At 38.5% G+C, this 27,366-nt stretch overlaps 1 protein-coding gene across 2 annotated transcripts in view; it reads right to left on the bottom strand.

Annotated features, from left to right (window-relative positions):
- Nucleotides 1-27,366, bottom strand: part of PLPP1 (phospholipid phosphatase 1) — a 62,504-nt gene that overhangs the window by 24,909 nt on the left and 10,229 nt on the right. The window contains exons 2-3 of one of the 2 annotated variants that reach the window (XM_059491990.1): nucleotides 20,283-20,437; nucleotides 4,353-4,633 (exon numbers count right to left, since the gene is read on the bottom strand). In XM_059491990.1, coding sequence (XP_059347973.1) covers nucleotides 4,353-4,633; nucleotides 20,283-20,437 — 436 coding nt within the window. Of the gene's footprint in view, nucleotides 1-4,352; nucleotides 4,634-8,014; nucleotides 8,167-20,282; nucleotides 20,438-27,366 lie in introns of both variants that reach the window. The other variant, XM_059491991.1, reaches the window with a different exon arrangement.

The raw sequence follows: 27,366 nt of genomic DNA, 5'->3' as shown, positions 1-27,366 counted from the left end.
AGCATACTGCATAGCCAATACTTATTTTTAACATTTTGTGGATAAAATGTAAGTTTAAATAGCATCAGACTCGATGCACCTGACCTTTACACAAGGCTTTAAAATTCACATTGTACAGCCAAGTTTATAAAATTATATATATACACACTCACCAAAGTGACAGCACAATCCTAAATTAAGTTCTAAAAATAATGTAAGCTCTATACAGTACCTTCTACCTTGTTTGAAAAATAAATAAGACTAACTCAAATATTCTTTGAATCACACACAACTTGTCAATACCAAGAGCTTGGTTTGGGGGTTCCTTCATAGATTTTGTAGAGTTTTTGTTCAGTTTTGATTCTTTCTTTGCTGGGAAGGCTTAGGGAGCTTTGTTTGATTTTGTTTTAGTTTTTATTTCTTCTAAAAAGAACTTAATAAAACTGAAGACAAACACCTATCATCATTACTCAGTTCTCAATCACCTCAAAAAAAAAAATCAACAGAACCTTTATTTAAATCTTTAAATGTAATTTTTTTGAGATTAAATTTTACAACCAAGAGGAAATACTCATTCTTTGCTTAAGATGACAACTTACACTGACCTTTACCAGGTTCAGGTCCATCTAGTCAAGTGTGTTTCCTGGATTTCAGATCCTGCTTTCTGGGGATTACAAATGCTTATCTACACAAAGGCAACCAATGTTGAATTAGCAATTCCTGATTGCCAAAATGAATTGGGAGCCACCACTTAACATTGCCACACCATGGTTCAGTACATCCCAATGACAGAGTCAGAAGGCACACTATCACTGTCTTGAAATCTTGAAGCAGGATACATTTCAGCTTAACTGAACAAATATCTAATAAAGTTGGCTCTTTTCCCCCTCTTCCAGATGCTAAAAAATAAGTATATTCCATACTAATCAAGTGTTACACACTAGAGGAAAAGAGCAGCTCTTGATGGTGTCCTTTGTTACTCTATGAGACTCTCAAACCTCACTGTTCACACACTCATTTCAGACAACCAGCAACTACAGCCAAGTACACTCACCAGAGGAATACTGAAATACCAATTCAGAGCTGCTGCAGAACACCTGTGGTTTCTCCTCAGTCTTTTGGATGCGGGAAAGCTAACAAACAGGACATGTGGCAATCTGCCATGGACTGGTTAGAGCAGACAGGTTTGGGAAATACGCCTTAGCTAACAAGAACCAAGGGAGTAACCATCCTGTGTCCTAGCTACCTACTGCTCCTTGAGAAATTTCGGTATTTTGCCAATCCACCCAAGGCCAGGCCAAAGTATGCAGTGGAAAGCCAGAAGAAAAGGAAGAGGAGCAAAAATGAAAGCTGCAAAAGCCAAAGAGATTAGAGATTAGTAAACACTGTTCACTCACAGCACCACTTTATCAGGGCTATAGCCTGGCACACCTACCTATTTTACTGAGGCCTGCTTTGCCTATTTGAAAGGGGAAACAGCCAACTGACTAGTCATTATCTTTACAGGTGCTAAGGAAAGTATCCTAAAGGCAATTCAGCACCACTAAAGTATATACCAGTGCACTAAAAGTGACATGCTAATTGCAAGCACCACTGACAACAGAACACCATGACTTTGATCTCCCTTCATTTGTAGACACTAAAACTTGTGCTTCCACATCTAATTTAATTTTCTGTAACTAAAACAAGCCAGGTCAGGTGTCTTTATTGAGTAACTGCTCTGAATATTTATTTAGAAGGAAAACTACATGGCTCCACACAAAACCAGCTGACAGCAAACCTAGCAACATCTCCATAAAAGCTTGAGATGGCACTTGAGTACAAGTCATTCACCTCAGGAAAGTGCCATTCAATAGCACACTGCAAGCTTCTGTGCCTAGCTTAAATTAAATGACAAACACTGCCTGAGGAATGGATTGCCTTACAAAGAGGCACAGAAAAAAAGGGCATGTTAATATTTAACTAGAATTTTTTTTTACATAACCAGTGATTGTCATGCCTACTTTAGAGATCTTCAAGTGCTACAAACTTGGATGTATATGTGCCCACTCTCACATGCATCTTTCAACAAATATGACTCAGATTTACTAAGCACACCATTGTGTTTGTGATCCTCTGATTACTGCTGCTGGCTCAGCAAAACAAAGTGCATACCTACTATAAAAGTTGTCAAGGAGAGCCTAAGGTATTTAAACCTGAAAAGGACTGGATTGCCTTCAGCATGATGTATAGCAAACCAGATGCTTCAGTCTACAAAAACTGTTTTATTAACCTCAGGTTAGAAAAGTGAAACGGTTATAAATAACTAAGTAGTTGTTAGCTTTTGCTGTTCTGTATTGGCTTTTGCAAATTATTATTAACGATTTTGATATAGTACCGTTTGTAATCACATTTAACTGCTTTTGATATGGTATAGTCTTTTTCACTCTACAATCAAGCACGAATCTTTTAAAACATGCAAATATAACCTCAAGTTTTACTACTACAGAGGAATAATAGGTTCAATTTAGAATATATGATCTTACATGCAACACTATGACTGTCCTGTTCTCATTCTTCCCTTACATTTCTACCAGCCTATTTAATCTATGCAAACAAAAAGTAGATGGTACTAGGTGCGCCACAAAAAATTTTGTCAATTGATATAGAAATTAATCTCTGGGTTACAGCTTGAGAGACAACTGACCTCTTTCAGCTTCCTGTAAAAAACTCCCTGCAATCCACCTCTCTCCTCTTAGCGGGCTATTAACTGAAAGGTTAATGCCCTTGGGCACTTGGCCTCTGTGTGGGCACAGGGCCCAAGACCATCAGAAACCCTGGAAGATTTACTGGATCACTGCATCCAGGTCATACACCTCTACAGCATAATATCCCACCTTAAGCTATCCTACCCTTCTTTAACCACTTGCTACCTTCTTGTTTGCATCTTCCTGTGCGTGCAAAAGCCTCACCTGACAGCAGAAGCCCCAAAGGCAAGCACACGCTCAAGTGAGCACTTCAGGGCAAGCTCTGATCAAACAGCAGAGCCCTCTCACATCAACTCTACAGGGGAAATAGTACCAACAGAAAAGGAGAACATGACAGTAGCTAGAAATACAAACCTAATAGCTGATCAGTCAAGAAATGACAAAAAAATCTTGCTTCCAATATAGAAGTCTGAGATGTCAAAAAACAGGGAAGAATATGAGGTAAGCAATCACTATGCCATTGCTCCCCCATTCTATTCTCATATACAAAAAAACTATTTTTTTGTTTAAGCATAAGATAACACTTGTTTTTCCAGCATCCCCAAAATGCAGAAAGACTATTTCAGGACCATTTCAGTCATCACAAGCAAAAGCAATTCAAATTTTGTCCACACTCCTCTTTACAGTCAAGAAGCACTTTTAGAGTCTTGAAGAAGTTAAACTGAATACTTGGAGCTGGCTGGCTGGCTCTGTGGGACATAGCAGCTTCTCTAAGAAGCCACCCCTGTATCCCCTGCCACACGTAGCCAGTGTACTATTCTACTGCCTATCCATGCACTTGTTCCTCTACCACCAAAGCCATTCACATTTCATCAACATTTTCCTACAGCTACTGAAAAATACCATGCATGCTACTGGAAAATTATAGGGAACACATGCCAGAAGAGCAAAGGAGCACACAGGACAGTGAGCACAACTACACACATCTACTTAAAAACTACACAAAGAGACATGTTCTAACTAGAGATGGTATATAGAACTTCTGGAAAAAGAAGTCTCTGTAAAGGTAAGGTCACTCAAGCCACTCAAATGACTCAGAACATGCTTCTAACATTTCCAGCAGCACTCAAACACTGAGTTTATAGCACGACGACTACAGTTTGAAGCGAATAAAGAGGCTTTATTCTTGTTTCCACAGTATCTTGCTGCAACTGAACTGGCAGATAAGTATTTAAGATTAAAAAATTCTTAAGAATGAGAAAAATTGATAGCGTGATTTTAATAGTCCTGCATGTATTTAAATGCATGTGCAGGTTGTTTTGCTTTCATGCCACAACTAAAACATTTCCTTCGCTATTCTACATCCAATTTCTAAGGTAGATTTCAAATTCTTCTCTTCATTGGGATGCAAACATTTTAGAAACACAAATAAAAGCCAATTGAAACTGAAAAAAAAGACAATCCCCCATAATGAAAATAAGCATTTATCTATACATTAATCTAACAAGCTTTCACAAATTGGAAAAACAACCAAAACCAGGGTTTAGACAGGGTTTAATGTTTAAAATTCATTACAATAAGTTTATTCTAGGAGAAGCACAAAAACTGCAGCAGCATTATCAAACTCATTGCCCCAGGTTAACAAAATTGTTATACAACCAAGTACACAAGGTCAGTCAGACTCACCTTCCCTCATTGATTTTTGCCTTGTCCCCGTGGCAAGTGAAGTTCTCGATGTAGCCCAGGCTGCAGTTGATCCGTGCCCAGTCGGGCTGGCACACAGCAATGAAGTGAGGGCGCAGCCGACCTATGGAGTACTTGGCAATGTCTGTCAACGACTGGCTAGCCGCTGCCCCAAAAATGAAGGTCCCAATGCCTTTGTAAATAGTGGCTATGTAGTTATTTCTGACAAACGAATTTGAGTGCAAATTATTATAAAAGACCGAGAGAGCCTCTCCTACGATTATCTGAAAAAGAAATAAGGAGAACAAGTTAATGATAATAACATTAAAAGAACAGTATTATGCTATTTTTGTTAATACTCACACATACAGTTTCAGAAACTATTTTTTTTACAACATTAAGCTGCAAATTTAAGTTTTCCAAGAGTCAGCAGTAACCATGTCCAAACATTATAAACACTTTCACACAGAAGAGAAACACCTTTCTACTTTACCCTACCTCATGTTGAACTTAATAATATTATTTTCAGAATATTTATTAAAACAAAGCTTTCGCAGAATAACATTTAACCATATTATTTGGTATGGCCCTAATTAGAAACATTTTCTCCTGCGTAAGTTCATTCTACATTGAGTCTTCTTCACTTACTATACTGAGTGAAATTTTTCAAAGCTTGTTAGGTTTTTCATGAAACCAGAAACGGTTCTGAAGGGTTGAGACTTTATATCCAGATCTGAAAGGCCAGATGTTTCAACCAAGAAATTTCCTATTCCTCATGGAAATTAAATCCTTTGGAGAGAAAAGAAAACTAATGAGGGTAGGGAAAGACAGGTCTTACTGAGGTAAGATTTTTCATCCTACATGTCCAAGATACATGTATCAAGTGCTGGCAAGAAAGCAGATCTAATTTTGTTTTCTTGCAACTTCCATCTTTTGCAGAAAGTAAGTTTTTCCTTCTGCCAGACACAGAACTTCACTCCAGATAATTTGGATATTGAACCAATTGGTCCCATTCTGTACAGAAAGGGTCAATTAATACAGATTGTCAGGTATGCGGAGGATTGGATGTATACATGTAAAGTTACCTTGAAAAATCATATAAAAATTAAAATTATGTCTCTGTCACTTGAGATGCTGGGTCCTGGACCCCAGCAAAGCAGAGCTGTGGTGAATGAAGCCATTACTTAGACACTGCCACCCAGGCACACGGAGTGACAGCTTGTCAGGGGCTCTGCATGTGAAGGCAAACAGACAGTACTGCCAGATGGGTGACAATGAAGCTTTACACCCTCCACCACACCCAACATGGGCTGAAGCAGAGAAATACCAGAATATGGACTAAAGCTGAGAAAGTTTTCAGTAAAGTTAAGTTTTACTTCAGTAAAGTACATAGACACCTAATCCAGAATGCAGCCTCTTAAGTAAGATAACTGAGCACAAATAGCCATGACAGATAAATAATGCCTCCCTTTCAAATAACAGTGCTTCAAAACCTGCAAGAAGGTCACTTATCTCAGGTACCAAAAAATTAGTTGATGTCAGTGCAATTACTATACTGGACAGACATCAAAGAATATTCATCTTCAATAATCTGACTAAGCATTGAGTAAAGGACACCAATATTTGCTTTTACCATCTGACTATGAAGCAATCTTGACAGAAAAGCCTGATTTCACAACTTAAAGATATCCCCTGATGTTACAAAAGAAATTTAGTTAGCTAAATATTCATACAGGCTCAAATGAAGACTGTATTAATCCAAAGGGAATACATCCATTTAAAAACCATATGTAGTGGAGCCTTTTCTGACTCAGAAAGTCTCTGAGCTGCAAATAGCTGGTAGCCAAGTACTGAGGGCAATACATCAATCTTCCCATGCTCTAGCCTCTTCTTCCTCACTCAGCTGTTTTGGCTGCTCTAGAAATGAAATAAGCTATATGGGCTTCAGTTGTGACCAAGCACTGATGCTCTCAGATTATACTGACTACCCAAAGGTAGTAACAGGGTGGGAAAAAAAGTCTTATCTTAAAAGGGAGGATCTTTAGCATAAGCCACTTGCCAGTTAACAAAACACACAAACCCTTCCTCCACCCAAAATTTCATCTGCTTCAGAAACATTTCTCTAAGTTTTTAAAGCAGCTTTTCCAAGAAGAGGGAAACCAGGCAAGTCACAGCTTCAATTCTCAGAACATACTTCTACACTTGCAAAAAAAATTCCATCCAAAAGCAAATATGAGCTGAAAGTTGACCTTTATGCTGGAACCTTGATAAAAATCCATGTAGTCCCTATGGAAGGCAGAGTTAGATTATCATAATATCCCTCCTGACTGAAACCCATTAGCCCAGAGAAACAGCTGGTCAATACTGAGGATTACCTTTAGCTGTGCCTTTTCATTTTTGGCTCCTAAATATACTTGAATAAATATTTATACGGCTAAAAGTCTTATTTGGCATAAGGAAGTTTTAACTCTGTTCAAAGTGTGGCTCTGATGAGTTTGGATGCCACCCAACAGAACCATCAGTGGAGACTGAATCTTTTTAGCACATCTTGACAGAGATCTTGAGGCCCCTGTGGAAGGGCCATGGCAGGAACTGCAGTGCAGCCCCATCAGACTCAGAAATGGGTAACTCAAGAGGCCCAGCTGCCCCCTCTGCTCACAAGGACACCTCCCAGCTATTTTCTGCCCCAGCACTGGTGTTCCTCCAAGAGCCATTTGCACTCCATCTAGTCAAGGAAAGCTGCTGTTTTCTGCAGGCTAAGGCATTTCACCAGCTGACCCCAGCTCAGACAAGCCACAAGAGGTGGCAACAGACAGGGTAATAGCAGGACCTCAACTTTTGTCCATACGTAGTAAGATATTAGGTTAGCTCAGCTGACAGCATGTCATTAAATATTAGGGATAGAGAGTCCCTATATTCTTGAGACAGTTCAGCTGACCTAGGAGCTGTGGTCACAGAGAGACCCCAAACTGGCAGTCACAGACAATCTGTCCAGCTCACTGATCTGGCGTGAAGAGGAGGAAAGAAGAAAAGTACCCTGTTTTCAGCCAGGGTAGGTGCAGTATGAAAATAATAATGCAAATGGGCCCAGAGTTTTATCCTGATCTTCAGGGAAACATCCAGGGGAAAACTCCACACCTATTTCTTCTTTTTATTCTATTTATGCTTTTGATAACATCTGACAGGAAGCCATAATCTTTCTCTTAAATAGGCTAGTATCTGTTTTTACACTTCCACACACAGAAGTTTCCCAAAGATTTTGTGGCAGATAAATACTGACTTAATAGGTCATGCACAATGATATACTGAAACTAGCAGGTCCTGAAATAAAAAAAAAACTGCGACAGTCATAACACATTAGTGTTATTTTCAACAAATATGGTAAGAAGTTTTTATCTCTCAGATTATAGCATTAAGCCATCATAGTTCTAAGGTAGTATTTTTCTGTTCTATAATTCTAGCTGTTTGACTTCAGTTAAAGAAAAGCTTTTAGTTAATCTTGCCAGACCACCATTTCTACTGCTTTAGCATCTGACCTAAGGACATTATTTTAGGGTTGAGAAATCTTACAGATTAGTTTTGTAAACCTGTATTAACAGATTACCCCTCCTCCCTCTTCCCCACCCCCACTGAAATAAAAAGCAAGGAAGAAAAGTTTAACTTACAACAATTACACTGAAAGGAATAATTATTCCTGCTAACAATTTATAAGAAATGGTGTCCTCTTTGTATGGATACCGGATGGATTCATCACTACAGAAAACGCCTCTCTGGAAGGGGGTACGTCGTGAACTGAGAATTGCAAAAGGTAAGCCAGCTGGCAAAAAGGAATACAAAATACATTATAAAACCAAAACAAACTGGCGATGATCATACTCCCACATTTCCAAAGAGATGTGCATAAAGAGGAATGGGCATGCAGGAAGTTAGAAGGTTATGCACTTCCTTTGGCCAATGACTACTGCCTTGACTTTGTAGCTTCCAGGAAGGATTGCTGAATGAAGGAGAGCAAGGCAGGACTCCTCTCGTCTTCATGTTTGTGGCACTTCAAGTGTGGAACAATGCCAAAACCATGACTGAGTAAATAGTTCAGTGACAACCACTGAGATGCTCAATCTTGTGCTACTGGCACAATTATCAAATTTTTCTTTATATTCCAGTGAGCAACAGTTGCCCCTGTACACCTTCTCTGGACAGCTTTACAAGTCGGAAGAGCATAAATTGCATTTCATGAAAGCAGAAAAGGAGGTGCTTTCAAGGGAGTGCAAGTGCAGAGGGAATATTTGGGAATATGGAGAAAAGGAAATTACACATGCACACGATTCCCTAACTTCCTCACACACTGGATGTCTTCCTAGAAAGACCTACAGCCTCAAGGCATGGAGATTTTATTCCCACCTCTTCCACCAAAGAGGATGCCTTTGGCTTAATCTAATACTTGCAGGACACAATACTAAGCTGCACAATGCTGCAAGCTATTGGTACCCACAACACAAACCAATATTAGTCATTTGAACAGCAAAGGTTTTTTCAAAAAATTCAAAATAGGATGCAAATTACCATAAACTGATAGAATCTCATTTCTAAATCCTATTCCTCCATCCTTAATACACATACAACATCTGCACAATCTGTTTGTGTACAGGGATGACTACTCTTGGAAATAAAAGGCTGCATGGAAAACAAGAGGTGGAGGACCACAAAGAATGTCTAACAAAAAAAAAAACCAAAAAAAAAAAAAAAAAAAAAAAAAAAAAAAAAACAAACCCCAACAAAACAAAGACAAAAAAAAAAAAAAAAAAAACACCACAAAAAAAAAACAACAACAAAAAAAACCACAAAAACAAACAAACAAAAAAAAACAAACACAACAAAACAAAAAACCCAAAAACTTTAGCTTAGGCATGTAGAGCCCAGTAGCATAACCCTTGACTTTATGCTCAAAATTCAGCTGTGTTGTACATAAAATGCATACCACTTTAAAGTTACACAACAAAACCTATCTGGAAGAGACACTCCCATCCAACATTAAGGGATCAGAAAGATGAAAACAGTCTCCATCCTTCCTTCCCAGCAGAAATAAATGTTGCTGAAGTCACAGTTCTCTCCTCAAGACCTCTGGGCCAAGGCATAACCTACCTCTTCCTTTCCGCATACACAGCTAGCCCAATAAGCATGTGTAAATAAAACTGAAGATGTAAAGAGCAGGAGAAAAAGCGAGCAAAAGAAGATGCCAAGCATCAAGAAAACTGTTAGGGAAGAGACCTAGGATCCTGTCCAATCCTCTTTCCCTCCATCCATGAAGTCCTCCAAACTACGCCTGACTCCTGGGACCATCACAAGTGATGTACCTGGGATTTCGCAAACAATTTACCATCAGTTTTGCTCTGCACACTATAAAGTGCTTAAAAGAATACTTCCATTTGAAAACAAAAAAACAAATAACAAAATAATGGCTCAAAAGGAGAAAATTTCCCTGAGGTGAACTCCGATGAATGACACAACCCTATCCCTTGATCAGGCAGTTATATATGGGCCTACTGTGTGGGGCCTTACATTCCAGCTCAGCCTCTTGCAAAGAACCAGGTACCCTCTGTACTGCTGCTGCCATGAAACCAAGAGCATGCAAAACCTCCCCCCAAAAGTGGCAGAAAAAGACCCCTGTCATTGTCAAGACGGGTTGTTTCTAATTCCATGCCAGCAGGACTACAACTGACACAGCTCTGGAAGCCATCCAAGCACACCAACAAAGCAGGAGGACAGCAGGACGGGCCAAGAGCCAAGCCAGAGCCTCACCAAAACACTGCACCATTCAGACACCAGCCAGCACAAAGCCTGGGAGCTGGACTCCGCAGTACAGTGCAAAAACACAGCCTTTCCTATTAGGAAAAAATTCCTCTACCTCTCTCTTAACAGAAAGAAGTTTTTCAAAACACTGCAGATTATTTTTTCTCCTCCCCTTGTGTTGGTATTGTGACAGATGTCATGACACACCATCAATTGTTTAGTATTTAGCTGACTTGGATCAGGGTTGAGGCAGAAGCACGTGCAGTCATGGTGAGGGAAGGTGATTTGTCAACATAATGCTGTGGTGTTTCCAACACTATTTATCCTAAAATAGGTATGGAATGAAAATTTCATCATTTGCCCTGCACACACCAACATTGCAGACTGAGAATTTGAGAAAAATTTATTGCTTGGACCTCCAAGTGTAGAGAATTAGGCATATACAGATAAGAGTTTCTCAGTTATTTACACGGTTACTTCAAAGCAGTTGTTCACAAAATTAAGTTCAACCCAAAAAAACCTTATCACAGCTTCAGCACACTGCCACAAACACCCGTGGTTACAGTTAGTGTCACTGACATTGAATCACTAGCTCTGCATCACCCATATTAAAGACTTGCTCTGTGAATAATGGTGTCATGGCACCTTACTCCTCATTTCCTCTAACCCACACCTGGATGTTTCAGCTTCTCAAGATGAGAGACTGGAAATTTTCAGGATGATGGGGTTATTCAGGGGGAGCTTTTTAAAATGTAACTTCCATCTACTAAATCAGAAATAAAAAGGGGTGTGGAGCACAGGAATGAAGTCTCTCAGGCAGTGAGGATCTGTGTTCTTACATGCTGAGTGAAGCTGCTTGAAATGTGCATGCTCATTCTTCAGTAATATTGAGATTATGATGTAACTATCCTGTAATTGCACCTTCCTGTATCCAGATCATGGAAACAAAATACCAAACCACCCCAAGTTTGTTTTTGTTTTGTAAGCAAGTATGAACAGCTAAAATAAAATTGTCTTCTCTTTCATAATTTCTTTCCACTTCCTTTACTTTGAGTCTTAAAAGTTCTGGGTATCTATGTGGCAGCCATAAAGTAACCATTAACTGGAAGAGCTAAGCACTGAAAAATATAGTAAACATAACAAATCTTTCTTCAGTTTCCCCCAACTGCACAATAGATTTGAGAAGTAGTTCTACCAGTCATTTATCTTATTGCTGTTCTCAGCATCTTTCAGTGAATGCTCCATGAAAGCTTGAAAGAAAAGTTTTAATTTCTAAAAAACAGATTACAGTATAACTGATCAGATTAACTTAACACTGTTAAACTGTAAACTGAAGTCACAGAGTTACAACATCCGTAATTTACCTATGGCTCAATTCATGGCAGTCATCAGCCTGAAAAATCATGCTAGTAGGGGCTTTTGATATCTTTTTGGTTAAAGTATTCTCCAATGTCAATACCTAATCCCTCAGAACATGCTCCATGGAACAGGTTTAATTTACTTCTTTTTAACGTGCATGGATTGACTTCACTATTATTAACTGGTGGGAGAGAGCAAAAAAGTAGAAGTCAAACCAGAAGGGCATCAAGTGTTTCTGGCATGTGAAGCCAGTAAGAGAACCTTCTCACAATACTGAGGGTTCTGTTCTGTTTTAAATAAATCTGCAAAATAAATAAATAAACCCACAAATCTGCTTTTGTGGGTTTTCAAGGCATTTTAATTTCTAAAATAAAATCAAAAATATTTCAAATATATAGCTTAAGTATTTTTTTGCAATGGAAGTTTCCCTTTAAGACAATAAAGGGACAGAAAAAAACAGTTTAGCTTTTTCACTACTGCAAGCAGAACAAGCAAGCAGAACAACTGTCATTAAGTGATAAAGAGCTAAAGCTTCTTACTCTACCAAGTAAAACAGTGGAGTTTCCCTACAGTTGGGATAGACGTTACTTTTTCACCCTTACAGATATCATAATTTCAGAAGACAGGGATAAGTTTTTGCATCACGGTGGCAATTTCCCTAGCATGGAAGCTCCTGGCACAGGTGGACAGGACATGACTGAAGATACCAAATGATACTTGTCTTTATCTTTACCACCATCACTAGTGTCAATGTCTTTAATATCACAGATACAACTGAGGAAAAAATGTTTACTGTAGTATAGGAAGCACTGTACTTTGACAGCAGATTTATTCACACAAATATCTAAAGCAGTTTCTCAAGAAAAAGTAGCAAAGATTCAACAGCAGATCACTGAGAAGAAATCCTACTCATCTGCCACAGGCACATTACCACATTCAGTTAAAAGAAAGGTCGTACAATATCCTACAAATACTCATTTTGTTCAATTTTCCCTGAAAGCAGTAGAAATTGGGGAGTTTAAGTACTCCTTTTATGTAAGAAGTGGAGAGAGCAGAGGAGCAGTAAAGGCTCTGTATTGAATACTTCTCATATGATAATTCCAAAAAGCTTCCCTGATGTACACTTCATCTTCTAAGCTAGTTATAATACAGTGAAGAAATTGCCTAAAGGGAAAATGACAACATGTATGTGAGGAGGAATTATACAGTTGGGAAGAGGTTACCTATAGGGTAATCTCAAGGATAAAGCAAACAAGCTGGTGCTATGCAGTGCATATGCATTCTTAATGAATAACTAGCAAATGTACTGCTGACAGAGCTGGCAATTCTTTGATACAGTGGAAAATCAAGGCCAGCCAGTTCTGCCTGCAAAACAACCCTTAAAGACTGAGGCAAGCGAACATATGGAGATTTGCGCAGTAATGAGTTCAGAGTCATGCATTTGGAGGTTAAACAACTCTTGGGAGCTTGTCAGTTCAAACTAGGAGGGGGAAATAATGTACTTCTTGCGGTAGTTGTACATCAGTATAATAGCATGACCATTAGACAAGTCTTTTCAAAGGCATTAACACTTCTAAGCCATTTGACAAATTTCCTCTGAAACAGTATTCAGTCAGAATTGGCAAATGCATTTATGCATTTGGTTTTAACTCATCTGTCTTTAGTGCAGACAGATATGGACTGCTAGGATACATCCCTCATGATCTCAAAAACGAGAGTTTGGTTTTGCCCAGTTCAACAGGGTCTAAGGGCTGTAAATCAGCCAAGTGCATACACAGTAGATATTAGAAAAAAGAGCAATACTGACCCAACAAGCAATTAAGGAACTACAAACACAATCTGTAATAAAGGTATAAGGAGAAATGCAGGCTCTGAAATGTTTCAGTCATAATACACGGAGTAGAAGCAGAAGTAGCTCAACTGATAAGACTACATATTTTAAACAATTACTATACCCTTGTCCAAAAGTATGACTCATACAGTAAAATGGATTAGATTTCCTCATAAGTTGGAGTGATTTCTGACTGATTATGTTAGGTTTTTTTCCATAAATATCCTGTATTACACAGGTCTATTTCTGTCTAAATTTCTAATCTTGGTTAGGTTTCTTCACTGGGCATGAGGCTGTTCTCTCCACTAAAGCTGGACACATTATCACCCTGCAGAGAGAGAACATCAGATCATACACCTCCCTGGAGCCATCCTTCCCACTCTGCTCAGGAAGGACATCACTTGGCGTTTATCCACGCTGTAGTTCACCAGCTATGTTACTGCCATCTTTTGTATTTATTGCTCTGAGTTGCCTACTTTGCTGCCTCACTACACATGCTCTCTCTCCTCCAGGGCATTTATGACTACACTGAACAGGGCAGACAACCAGACAGCTCTACTCAACATCTTCCTTCCCGGCAAAGGACACGGAGCACTTACTGCTCCTGCTCACTTCTCACTGTTAAGTGAATTATTTGCTCATTTCAGGGTTTTCTCCAATCTCATAACTATTCAGTTTCTTAATATTTGGTTGAAGTACACACTTGAATATACACATCTAAATAATGAGATTTTCTAAAAACAAAAGCTGCTTTAGCCTGAGTTTCCTATCTTCCTCATTTATCACAGGGATTAAGAAAAGAACAGATGTTCTAACACCAGGAAACAGTGACTATGTTACTGACAAAGTAGCTTTCAACATTTGTGTTTAGGTGCTATAATCTGTGTTAGGTAGTAATAATCTTTCTCCAGAGTTCTGAAACAAAACAAATTTAAAAGATTTGGTTGTCTTCTCTCTCAGCATCTGAAAAAAAACCTGCCACCACTTTTGTGCTGTTATCTACTGCCAGTTTCATTGCTGTAGCTTTAAACTAGAAGTGATTCCTACACTTACTTTTTAAAAAGCTTAAGTAATATTTTGAGGTTCAAGTCTCTTTACACCAAAAGTTCAGATACAAAGTAGAAGTTAACATTTTCCTCAAATATGCTCTAGATATTTTGTTACTAATTTCATCAGCAAAAAAATCCACAGTATTCATTACAACATTAGAAATACTGCCTGGAAAAACACCCATTTTGCAAAAGCTTAGTTAAAACTTTTGAGCTGATATTACTGCTCACATTCTGTGAAGGTTGGGGAGGATGTCAAAACCTCTTTACAGATTAAGATAAGACTTTGGCTCATACTTAGTATAAGAACAGGGCTACTTTCCATTTGTCATAGGAGTTTTACAGTTCAGGAGAGCACCTACCAAGAAATGAAACATCATGCCACAGATCACTAAGTTCCATAGTTCCATTTTTTGGCATTCTCCTGAAAAGGGGGGTAAAAACCACCTCTTTCCATGAGTATTTCCCTCCACAAGGCAGAAAGAATGAGGTACAATAATGTGAGCCTGAAGAAGAGAAACAGAGGAGGCAGCACAACAAGGAACGCACTCTGCCTTACTTTCCCTGTTGCTTGTCTCTGGTTCCTAGTGGTGCTGCTTCCCTTCTCTGACACCCCCTCCAGTCTCTGGTCTCAGTCCTAAATGTCAACAGCACAATAGTAGAAACTATGTGTCAGACTTGAGAGAAAGAAAAATCTATGCCATAGACTGTTTGGGTTTTTCCTTAAATTACAAGACTTATCTAAGTTGCAATTCCCTCTACCTACATTTCTCCCTATTCCATTTTACCCTTTTGTATATTTTACTAAATAATACTTCAAAGCTCCCTCTATACCAATGTGACTGCTTGGCCTTCTCATAGCTGTGACCAAGCTTCACTCACCACTTTAAAAGCCCTTGAATGGAGTTCCTCCCACTGTCAAAATGCCAATGCTTACTCAGACACTATGTGCATTCTCCATCACTGTACTAAGAAATGTACCTGAAAGGCTGAGGAATGTACAGTACCAAGTCCACAGGGCTAACATGCAGGTTGCTACAGTTTATTTACTTAAAATACAACTGCACTCAGTAAGAGTGATTTGTACAAGTAACAGAGGCAAATGGTGCTCCTCAGATATTCTCTCACCTGATTTCAACCCCACCAGAACACACACACCTTGGACACATCAAAAAGTGAAGCCAAAAGCTGGATGCTGCTCCTTCTCAACATCTGGCCCCACAGTATTCATCTCAGCCAGGAATTACCCATCAATTCAACAACTCAATAAAGTGCATTAACCTGACATTAAACCTTTACAGAGTAAAACCATGGATTATTATTACTATGTTGCCTTTAAAAAGAGAATCGAAAAATTAGCAGTTTATTCCTCAGAATAAGGTTGGGTTTAGAGATAATGCTGATCTGTAGTACAAGATGAACAGTTAATGACAAGTAGAACTCATGACAGATTATGAAGTTCAACAGCATTGCCCAAAAAGTTTCCAATGCTACAAATACACCAAAACACAATGAAGATAAAACATGAGCATCTTTTAAAAAAATTTACCAGATAAGAGGCAGTCTTGACAGAGCATAATAAAACCTCTTACAAGTAACCTGAAACTTAAGAGTCAAGTTGAAGTCCACTCTAGGGTCAAACAACAGTTTTAATTTCAATTAGTTGCAAAACTAACAAGAGTGGGTCATAAAGCTTTGACACTGCTGAAAAAGTGAAAAGCACATCTACCAATCAACAGCCTACAACAGGTTTCATTAATCCCCTGATTTATTAATCTCCATCACAGCAGTAACTACATTTGTTCATGAAGACATATGAAATTAGCTCAGTAAGTACTTATATTGGTCAATCTAATAGCTGCTGTCAATAAAAGTTTCCCTTCAAAATGCATCCATTTCATAAACAGCATTAAAGATCAGTTTCTTTTGCCACAAAAGAAATCAGTAAAGTGCCTTCAAAGTATGATTGCGCTAATCTGTAGGAGGGAAAGTTTCAGTCAAAACATTGTTACACATGCAATAAGCAGACATTCCCAAAAACATTAAGCCTAATGCCTAATATGTTAAAGATGGCACAGGAGAAAGCTACCTAGGTCTCTTTTGGGAAGTCATCATGATACAGAGGACATTTTGCCACACCAAACCTAGGAATGTTTTGATTCAGCCCTTTTTTGTTGTTATTTAAACTACTTAGAAATCAATGTAACCTAGCTACCCCATTATCTTTTGATTGGCTTCAAGGCAGAGAAATTAAGTCCTACAGGCCCCATCATGTTCCCTTCTCTCAAAGAAGGTCCAAAGAGCAGTGCTTATCCCAGATAAGTGACTTAACCAAAACTCTGTTTACTAACAAACACTTCCCTGTAAGGAACATCAGCATTTCCACTACTTGTTTAGGTAGCACCAAGTTGTGGAGAACTACTTGGTCTCTCAGAAATTCAGTGCAGGCCTTTAGCTGAGTTAGAAGTTCTGAACTCTTCTCTCTACATCAGTCCATCATGTAATAGCAACCTAGCAGTGGCTTGTGAGCCTTCAGCTGTGGGACAGAACTGCCAAGCAAAGCCTTGGCAGGGAACCACAGAAATCCGAGAACAGGGAGCAGACAAAACTCAAACACTCTCAGGTTGCTCTGTTGCTCTGATGAGAAGAAGGGTTTTGCCAGAGAGGTTCTCCTTGCTCTGTGCTTCTCCCTCCCCCCATGTCACCTACCCCCAGAGCTAAGGCAAGCTGCATGAGTGTTACTAAAGATGCAAGATGACTAGAGGGGGAAAAAAAATCAGTTTGGATGTGAAGAGAAAAGCCAAACTGAACAGAACACCTACAAATAGACACATCTGGAACCTCACTGAAAGAGAAAAGGTATTGACATTAATTTCTCATTTACACCCGAAAAAGTTAGTCTTATGCAGACAACTGAAGACCAAAACTGTCAGACCAAATCTTCCTAGAGCTGCAAGCCATGGACAATGCCTAGTCATGGCTTTTAAATTGCATAGAATTACTATCTAAATATATCTAAAAGTCTTGGCAAGATAGAAGTATCAGAAAGATCTTCTGGGGTTCCTTAAATGTCATATATAATGAATGTGTGCTGCTCTAGACACTGGCCTAAGCCATTTAGAGAGATTCAGTCTTCTAGACCACTACCAAAACTTGTTTGACCCTAAATCTCAAAAGATTTTAATACAAAAAATTGTAGCTCCCATTCAGACAAAGAACAATTTGGAAAACTGAGAAGCATTATATTAAGAAGTGGCACTTGGAAAAGAATAAACATGAATTTCTCAGACATTTTATTTCCTGATAAGAGGTGGTAATGGCAAGATTCAGGCTACAAACCGAATTGTGATTCCTAACAGTATTTTTTTATTTTTTAAGATTCCTGAGTTTCTAGCACATCTTGTAAATCTTCATAAAATGTCATAAAAACAAATTCATATTCATGCAACCTAGTTTCTTTTATGTACAAGACACTTAATAAAATACCTATGTATGTTTTGGTTTTTTTAGGATTGGGGTTTTTTTCTCTTTGAAGTTATTCTATATCTCAGACCTTTTATATTACAGGCCTACCCCAACAAAACCTTTTAGTATTATAATTATTATTATACAGCAATATGTTCAGGCCATTTCTTATTACATTCTGAAGACAAGCAGGCCCATCATGCAACCAGAGTCCTACCACTTAGGAATGAGTATCATGTTTGATGTAGTCTGATTAGACAAGAAAAGTCTATACAAAAGTGTAATTTATCAACTCTAGATGAAATTTTTTGTCATCAATTACTTCATTGTGGATTCTGTCCCTCTCAGTAAAGTCTCCTGTCAGGACATCAATTTTCACTATATGTGGGATAATCAGAATTATTGCCCAAAAGTCTTTCATGAATGAGCTGTGTTCCTCTTGAGGGTATTGAATCTGGAACACATCACTTCCAAAACTAAAATGCCTTGGAGAAAGTCTCAAGCCTCCAGTGAGCCAGACCATAACAAAAAACAATGTGAATTCAGATTCCCAGACTGATCAACTTTCCCTGTCCATCTTGACGAAAGGCACTCTTGAAGAGAGAAACCATTCAACTGGAACCCGCTTTCAATTCAGAGAGCTGTAATATTCCATGTCTCATACTCCCTAGCTGTACAGCTTACTCTAGCCCTTAGTTTCCAGTAGCTATGGAAAATTCTTCACCTCTTGCATGACACTAAAGAGCTCTCTATATCTGAAACTGAGATTAAGAGAGCCAAGTTAAAATACTACCCGAAGTAGTTGCTTTAAGGTTTGGAAAACATTCAGACTGAAAAGCAAATGACCTGGCTAGACTGTATTGTAACAACTCTAAGTGCTCTAGAACAGGTTTTGTTTTTTAAACCTCTCTGCATGGAGACTAGAAGCGGTTGTTCTAATTACAAAATCCAGCTTCCTGCACAAAAACAAGCAATGAAAATCTACTGTGTAACTCCTATAAAAGTATCATAGTAGAAAAATACCAGAATAGACTGCAATTACTGATATCTAATTTTAAGCTGTAACTTTCACTACAAAGGTTATCTAAAATTTAAAGAGTCCATACCACTCTTTAAATGTGTAGACTTTCGTGTGAATTATCTCTAAGTCAGATGTTTCTCCATGGCTTTAGAGCCATGAAAAAACAAACTCTCCATTGACTTTATATTACATTGACTTTATATTCTATTCAAATCTAAAAATGAACAATAATAACAAAAAATCAAGCAATTAATCAGCTTGTTGAACTGCAGCTAGAACATTTCTTTAGAAGTCCAAAAGCGCACAGAGCTGCAATTGTTAGTTCACCTGTACACATATTAACCACGGTGGTACCCAGGAAAACTATTGGAAAATATATTTTCCCAAAGGTGCGCTGAACATATATGTACTTGTGAAAGTGACAAACTTTCCTTAAAAGTGAAACTATATTAGTGATTATTTGTTGTGTCAACCTCCTACTTATTGTAGAGGTCTAATGGAAGCTTTAATGAATAAGCACTAATAGGAAAACCAGAGTAATGCATGTAGAAGTTCTGCAATCTCACTTGTTTTAAATTACTGTCTTCTATATTAAACCCCTTCATATACTTCTTACTGATTAATACATCTTATACATTAATCAGATAATAAAATATTATCATTATCTTTCACATGGCTTGATCAAGTACTGCAGGGACAAATAAGATGTAGCTTCAGGTTCAAGACTATTCTGCACCATTAAATTTTGATTCTCCAAATCAGCTCAAACCTTACTAAAAACTTGGATACAAGCAGGCTTAAAATATTGTTAGAAAAACCTACTGAAAAATTAAATTGTTCTTTGTCAAAGTCATGTGGTCTTTAAAACACTGAGCCTCTTTTCTACAAGCAATTAGATTTTCAGTCTCTGTATCCCATTTTATCCCACTCTTCTTTAATGAGTCATCATATTACTTTCAAGCTTAGAAAAAGCTTCTGAGTCAAAATTAGGCTTATTTTTGTAGAAAGTACATAGTAGCAACAGTCACCAGTTACAGGTGTGTGCACTGCATTACACTGCCAAGTTTTAACATCACAAGTGTTTAAGTTAGCAGACTAACCCATTCTGAACAAGAGAGGTAATCATTCCATAACATTTTGGAAGACATTCTTCCTCTCTAGTGATAAAAGCCTAGTTGAAATACACTTTTTTCCTGTTCCTAAAGCAAATGAAATTAGCAACACTAGTAGTTAGAGATTAGTTCCAGATCTTCTGCGCAAACAATATCAATAGCATCTTTAACATGCATATGACTATATATAAATATATCTATGGGATTTTGCCTATATAGGCTTATCTTCAACTCATTTACAGTGCTTAGCTCTTGGAAGACATACATTTTACTCCCATCACCAAAGCTGCCTATATATTAGCTACTTACAGAGAAAATGGGCAGGGTGAACCCCACTGTGTAGAGGACAGTGGATGTGATGGTACTGTCATGGAACGGATACTTGATGCTGTCATCATTACAGAAAAAGCCTCTCTGATACGGTTTTATTTTGGCCAAGTTTAGAACACCAAGGGGTAAGCCAGCTGTTGGGGGAAGGAAAACAAAAAACAAAAACAAGAAATACATGTGGTTAAATCAAAAAAAAAAATCATTTCTAATCATGCATGGAGGAAGCTACCAAACATGCATAACTCAAATTTCCTAAGTATCATGCAATGTACACACTTACCAAATTTGTTTATAGACACTTCTCTTTCAGAACACTACTTCAGAAAGACATCAGGTACAGATGTTAAAAAAAGTTACAAAGTTCAAGATCTTCCATCTAATAAGGTGAGTTGCCACAAAACCAAACAGAACCAAGATTACATCCAAGAAAAAGCCTTTGCCCCTCACATGACTAAACAGTTATTAAGGGCAGGCAGCCTTTTGTCCCTCCTCCCTCTTCCACTCCCAACGACCTCAACTTGTATCTAATTTTCCAGCCTTGTTCTATACACTATAATGTGGTCAGTGTTTACAGATAAGACAAAGAATAGACACAGGTTTTGTCATGGTTAGGGAGGTAAAAAGTTCATGCAAGTAGTTTTCATGCAGGTAATGGCAATAAAAGAACTGCAGGGACACTAATGGAGACTTTGAATGGATTGCACCTCCAGGTAATGAGATTATACCTTGAGATTGCATTTACACAGCTTTTGTACACTTTGGAAAAATTCTGCATGAAAATATACAAGTTATCACAGCTGAAACCTGGGTAAAAATTATAGCTCTCCAGATTTACACACTGTGATATATTACCAATTCCCTCTCTTACAAGTCAACTTGTATTATACTGACAGTCATGCAAAAGAAGCCACTAAGACTTCTGATATTCAGGTCTAACTTATTTTTGATAAGAACCACCCGCCATGTAATACACATTTGCAGGAGCAATAACCTCAGAAAATCCAACTTTTTCTTTTTCTTTTACTTCCTCATAAAATCTAAGGTTGGAAAGGACCTCCTAGATCATGAAGTCCAGCTTTTAACCAAATAACACCATGCCCACTTTCTCTCTTTCCTTTCATCCACTGAGAATGCAATACATTAAAGTGTATAAATTGCATAATGTTAAATCCCCAAACAAAACAAAAAGTAAATTTTGTTTTAAATCATGGTAAAAAAGGGAAGATAACGGTATTTTCCCCAACATCCATCAAATATGCAATTCTGCAAATAGACACTCTATATGTAAATTAGAGGGTGAGTGCCATTACTGAAGCAGAAAAGACTTCACAATGTATAAACAACCTGCTGTACTGAGAACAAAAAAACTTCTCAAAGAAGTTAACATGATGAGTGATTCCTTTGATTTCTGGTGACACCTTTTGACTACCTGCTAAGTAGCTTAAAGGTGTTTTAAGTACACTTATTGCTATATACTTTATTAGAAGAAAAAACATATGAGTGAAACAGCAGGAACAGAGTGATAAACCCCAGTCCCTTCTTTGGGCTGCTAAGTTGCAGTGTAAAGGCTTGTGAAGGGCATATTGAAACTGTACATGGTAGGTAGCACCCCAGTTTTCAAATCCTCTTCCTCACAAGGAAGCAATTCGGGAGTATTTTAAATCCTCTTGTGGAGCAGAGGGAAGTTTTTTTCAAAAATTATCTGAAACATGAAAACTGTCCACATTACTGATGCTTACCATCCCATATAGAAAAAGTGAACCAAAATACAAAAGGTATTAAGCTTATTCAACTTCAAGCACAAAGTTTTTCATTATGTAGCATGGTATACCATTGAATCAACTACATCTCAAAGGTCTCTCTCCTTCCTTCTGCTTTAATGATGGACAGAAGAGCTAAAGCTTGCACAAGTGGCAGACAGAAGCATATGAAACAGAATTGCAGCCCTTCAAACATGAAGGGCACTACACTGAAGAACTCAGAAAGTTCACTCTGTCCAAAGGATTGCTGTATGACTGTATGCATGGAGCCAAGTTTCAGCTACTCTCAAGGCCATGGCAAGATTCCACTAACATAACGTAGAGTCCATGCTTCCTGTCTTTACCTCTGCTGTTGCACACCCAGCAGGATGATGGAGTGGTAATCCCATTACCTATTTGATACAATCATATCTTCTCAAACAGGTCACCAGATTTTCACACACAGAAATATCCCATGCTCGTGATTAACTTAAGCAGCAGCTTGTGTTTTGCATAAGTGGACTACTTCACAAACATAAATACCTGTCTTCCACAAAAAGCTGCTACAATCTAATATCAAGAACATATAATGAACTTTTGACCTGGGAAGGGGGGAAAATGAAAAGCAGAAGATAAAGGGGTCAGATGAGAACAGTTCCAAAGTGACTGCAAAACTCATCTGTATCACCTACATTAAAAGAACACAAAAAAACCCTGAAGTTAGTTACACGTCTTACACTAACTGCCCATTTCCATTTTTTCTCATTACTGTTAAATTCCTACTGTAATCTAAATGATGCACTGCTTTCCAACAGTGGACTAGAAGATTTTGTGAAGTGACATTCAGTTGATCATTAACCTACCCCAAATAGTGGAAGCATTTTTACTGTTGCCCATTTTAGAGGAAGAGGAGACATAGTATATGTAAGCAAACAGTCCTGAACTTTTTCATTGTAAGCAGAAAAAAACCCTACCACTAATGTACACACCAGGCCAGTATTGCCATCAGAGGTGCCAAGCATTTCCATGACCTTTAAGCAGGCTGAACTTCTGAGGAATGTACTTATGCTCAGTCACATTAGCTTCTACAAACTGGAGCAATGAGTGACCAAGTTCTCATGCAAGATCACCAGGCTAAAAGGCAATGCTGTAGACTGTGGAGCAGCTCATGTCTTATCCTCTGCTCAGTATACCTCCTTTTCCTTTACACCTAGCCAGGACCAGCAGTAACCTCAAGGTGCTCTTCTGAACCAGGTAGCTTTGTACCTTAAGGGATCATAATGGCTTAGTTGTTACTCATATCCTATAAAGCATGACTGTCAGCTCTAAAAAGACTCCTACTTGAAGTCACCCATCATTCAGACTGGAACATATTAGAATTGGATTTCATCTACTCTCTGGTAAAAATTGTGCAGTTTATCTTGTCAAGAACTAGTGACCAACAGATTCTGCACTGTTTTGCTGGGTAGTAGCAAGAAACAGACAGCAGTCCTCTGACCTTTCTCTCCCCTTTAATTATAAAGAGAAAACAACCTGGTCACTCCAGTGCTGTGACTTACGAAAGGACAGACTTCCGCAATGCTCACACAAATAGACTCTAGTTAACCCACAGACCAGGCTGGATGGGGCTTGGAACTACCTAGTCAAGTGGAAGGTATTCCTGCCCGTGGCGCACTGGAACAAGATAATCTTTAAAATCACTTCCACTCAAAATATCCTATGGTTATCCTACAACCCTGAAAGCTACAGATGTAGTAACAAAGTTGATCAGAAAAAGATACTCCAAAGATTTGAAGCCTGTGCCTATGAAAGAAAAGTAAACAAGTTTCATACGCATGAATAAGGAAAAAAAAAAACAACCCACAGTACAGAGGGAGACAAAGGTGGGAACCATGCTTGAATTACTCAGTAGGGATTGCAGGGACAGAACAGCCTTTAAGTTTTGGGCTAGAACTGTAAGAACAGGGCAACAAACATTTGTAGAGTTACATGAGCTACGCTGAGTTCACAAGGAGTTTCCAACTCTTAATTTGTAGGTCCAAGCCAGTTGTAGTGTAGTTTCCACTGACAACCTACAGTAATTCACAGTAATATATGCAGCCTTCAGGAACTATTTGATCACATCTGACTGGATGACACAGCATGACAAATGCCTCTAAGAAGGGAAGGAAGGGAGGTCCAGGCTAGGAGAATAGGGAGGAAGTCCATATGAGAATGGTCCTCCACCCATAGAAAATAAGTTAGAATATTAAAAGAATGTTAAAAATAAAATACCAGTACCCAAGGGGAGAAAGTGATTTTCTTCCCCAAATAAAATCTGCTCAATCAAAAATATCAATTTACTATATTTTTAGTAAATATTTTAGTACTATATTTTTAGTAAATTTTTAAGACTGAACAAAAAAATAAAATAAATTTCTTTTTTATAAATAAATTTATAAATTTTATCCTACAAATGGAAGTGATGAGTACCAATCAATCATCTTTTTACAACGTGTGTAACGCTGTACTACTGTTCTGATCTGTGGCATTTATCACACTGGTAATTTCAGAGTTAGGTGCTTAAGCTTGGAGTCAGATTCTTCTGCCAAAGGTGTCCATACAGCTTTGGCAGCAAGCTGCCAGTTTTTGTTAAACAGGAGAAAAGCATTTAGAGCCAAATTAGCGCAGTTGCCATAAATATTAAGATCAGCAAAGAATATTATTGTTTTATGTCTAAAAGGAAATAAACTCATAAAGTTTCTAAACCCTTCAACAATACTGTACTAGCTAGTTCTCAACCAGATGCAGTGCTCACAAAACTTGGCTCAGCTTCCAAGAGTAACCCTAGACAAACCACACTATCCTGTCCCTCCCCCACCCCTGGCCATCCCCCACTACCCCGTTCTTGCCTTGGCATTAGTTTTCACACCAACCTGTCCAAAAAGACAAGCCCATGCCCACACAACATTGTATTTTCAAAGGCATTTGCTCATCTGCCAACTGAATTACTGTAAGAGCTGGCTTAAAGGACAGAGTAAGAACACGTAGCCAAGGGTCCCTGGTGTGGTCACGAACCATTATGACAAAAGACATAGGACAGACTGGGACAGATCAGCCTCAACACCTCGCGAAACTGCGTCTTAATCAGTGGTGCTTTCTCCTCCACAATTTTAAATAGTACAAAGGAATGCACCGTATTTTGTAAACACAGGTTAATTAACCCATTTGGCCTCCTTATCTGTGCAAGTGACTGAATCTCCACTTGAGGTTCTGTGCAGCCAAACTCATGCTGAATTGCTGTTTCAAGTCCTCCAAGGCAATATTACTTTGTACTCCTATCTGGTCTTCAATCAGGAAGTTCTCTTCAACAAAGCAAATTAACATCTAGGAACTGGGAGAAAGGCAGTTACCCCTAAGGGATACTACAGCAAATGAGAACATTCTAGCTTGATTATTAACTAAAGTTTTTTCCTTCATGCTGCAATGAACTCACAAGTAAGTGTTAATTAAGAGAACCTGTACTGGACTAACATGAGACAGATAACTTTTTATGTTTCTCTACACTTACCCTGAAGAATATGATCAACACATTTTGCATTTGATACAGTGACAAAGTTGGCTTCAAGTTTTGTAAAGAAATATACAGTTAATAGTTTAGTTAGGGAGTAAAAATTCTAGCTGTACCAAAGAAACTACAAAACACATCAAATTATATCCTGAAAACAGATGAGCTACTTTTTACAGCTTACATTCTTATTAGACAGATGATACCGTTAATAATCCCACAGTCATTTCAAGCTAAACCTATATAGCTGCCAATTGCTACTGAGAGCAAGAGAGAATGCAAGGTCTTCTACTCTTACGCATGTGGTTTTGCTTCTATTTTTCAGACAGAACAACCATGCTGGCTCCACTCCTCATTTTTCAATGTACAGTCTGGTGTGAGGAAGTAGACAAGAGATTTAAAGAAACTCAGGTCAACTTCATGCTACAGAAGAGAGACTGGAAATGTGTAAAAGGTACTGTTCTCTGCAGAAAAGGAGACCGGCTGAAATTCTTTATGAACAGTCAAGAGAAAGAATCAACACCTTTTAAAACAGGAGGTTCTGGGAATACAAAAAAACTACCAAGAGAAAGAAGAGATTAAAATAATGAGAAAGCATTTAGACTTTTGATAACTACAGGTAAAGAGTGTACAAGAGAAAAATCAGTGCACTATTTACAGTAGCTGAGACAACTAAAGGGTAGCCCACAACTTACCTCCTAGCCACTTTAAAGAACTTTATCTTGCTTTTCTACACTAAGGAATGTGAAGTATTTCTAATACCAGCAAACTGATTGTTCTGATAATGCCAGAAGCTGTGAAAGGCTTCAGTAAACAGGATACATGTATTTAAAAGCATGAACAACATTCTAATCTCTCCTACAACTCTACTTGCAACTTTGTGCTACTTACATTTTTGTTTGTCCTCTAATCTATGACTTGGCCAGCAGAGAAGCCAGATCAGTAACTGAGCAAGTTCCTCGCCACTTTTTGTTATGCCAGACAAGGCTGATGGAGGCAGCAAACAAAGGAAACCTTCCTCTGACCTCAAACAGCTTCAACATAAGCATGCAATTTCCAGTCCAGTCATTTTCTAAGACAGAACTACATCATATTTCAGTTTCTCTGCATTCAGCAGTCTGCTACATGGGAGCACTAGTTCAGTTATCTATAGTCCCAATTAATTAGAACATGTCAAGACTCTTATTTAAAAACATTAGCATGGACTAGTGTATTCTCCCTTATATCTACATTTCAATTTTAAAAATTGCCTTTACAAGCACTAAACACAGGTTACTCTAAAGCCCATGCAACTGTCTCTCCTGTGAGCACTTTGAGAAGGGCAAATGCAAATTTTAAAAAGACAGAAACAAGACAGTAATATATCCTACCCCGCTCTATTATTTAGAGAAACATACACCAGACAAGTGAGCCAACTACAGGTAGAGCAAGCAAAGACTGTGCCCTGGGCTCTGCAGGTAGCAAGCAAAGACAGACTGTGCCCTGGGCTCTGCTCTGGTCAGGAGAAGTCTGAAGCTGGCCCAGGGATGGACCCACACCTGGAAGTCATCAATGTCACCCAGTGTCCCATTACTGACAGACCTGAAAACATTACAGACCCTAGACTAACAGCTAGAAGACACTGGGTGCAGAGGCAGAGAGGGGATGGAAGGGGGGAGGTCAGCAGTTCTTTGCATTGCAGTGCTGCTCACGGGGTTGCTTAGTTATGGGAAGAATCCAACTGGCTGCAGCCAGAGTAAAGGGTGACTTCTCCCCTCCTGTGTATAATCCATCCTGT

This window comes from Ammospiza nelsoni, chromosome Z (genome assembly GCF_027579445.1).
Source record: "Ammospiza nelsoni isolate bAmmNel1 chromosome Z, bAmmNel1.pri, whole genome shotgun sequence".
NCBI classification, from domain to species: domain Eukaryota; kingdom Metazoa; phylum Chordata; class Aves; order Passeriformes; family Passerellidae; genus Ammospiza; species Ammospiza nelsoni.
Note: the sequence above shows the minus strand (reverse complement) of the source record. Positions and strands in the feature narration are given on the sequence as shown.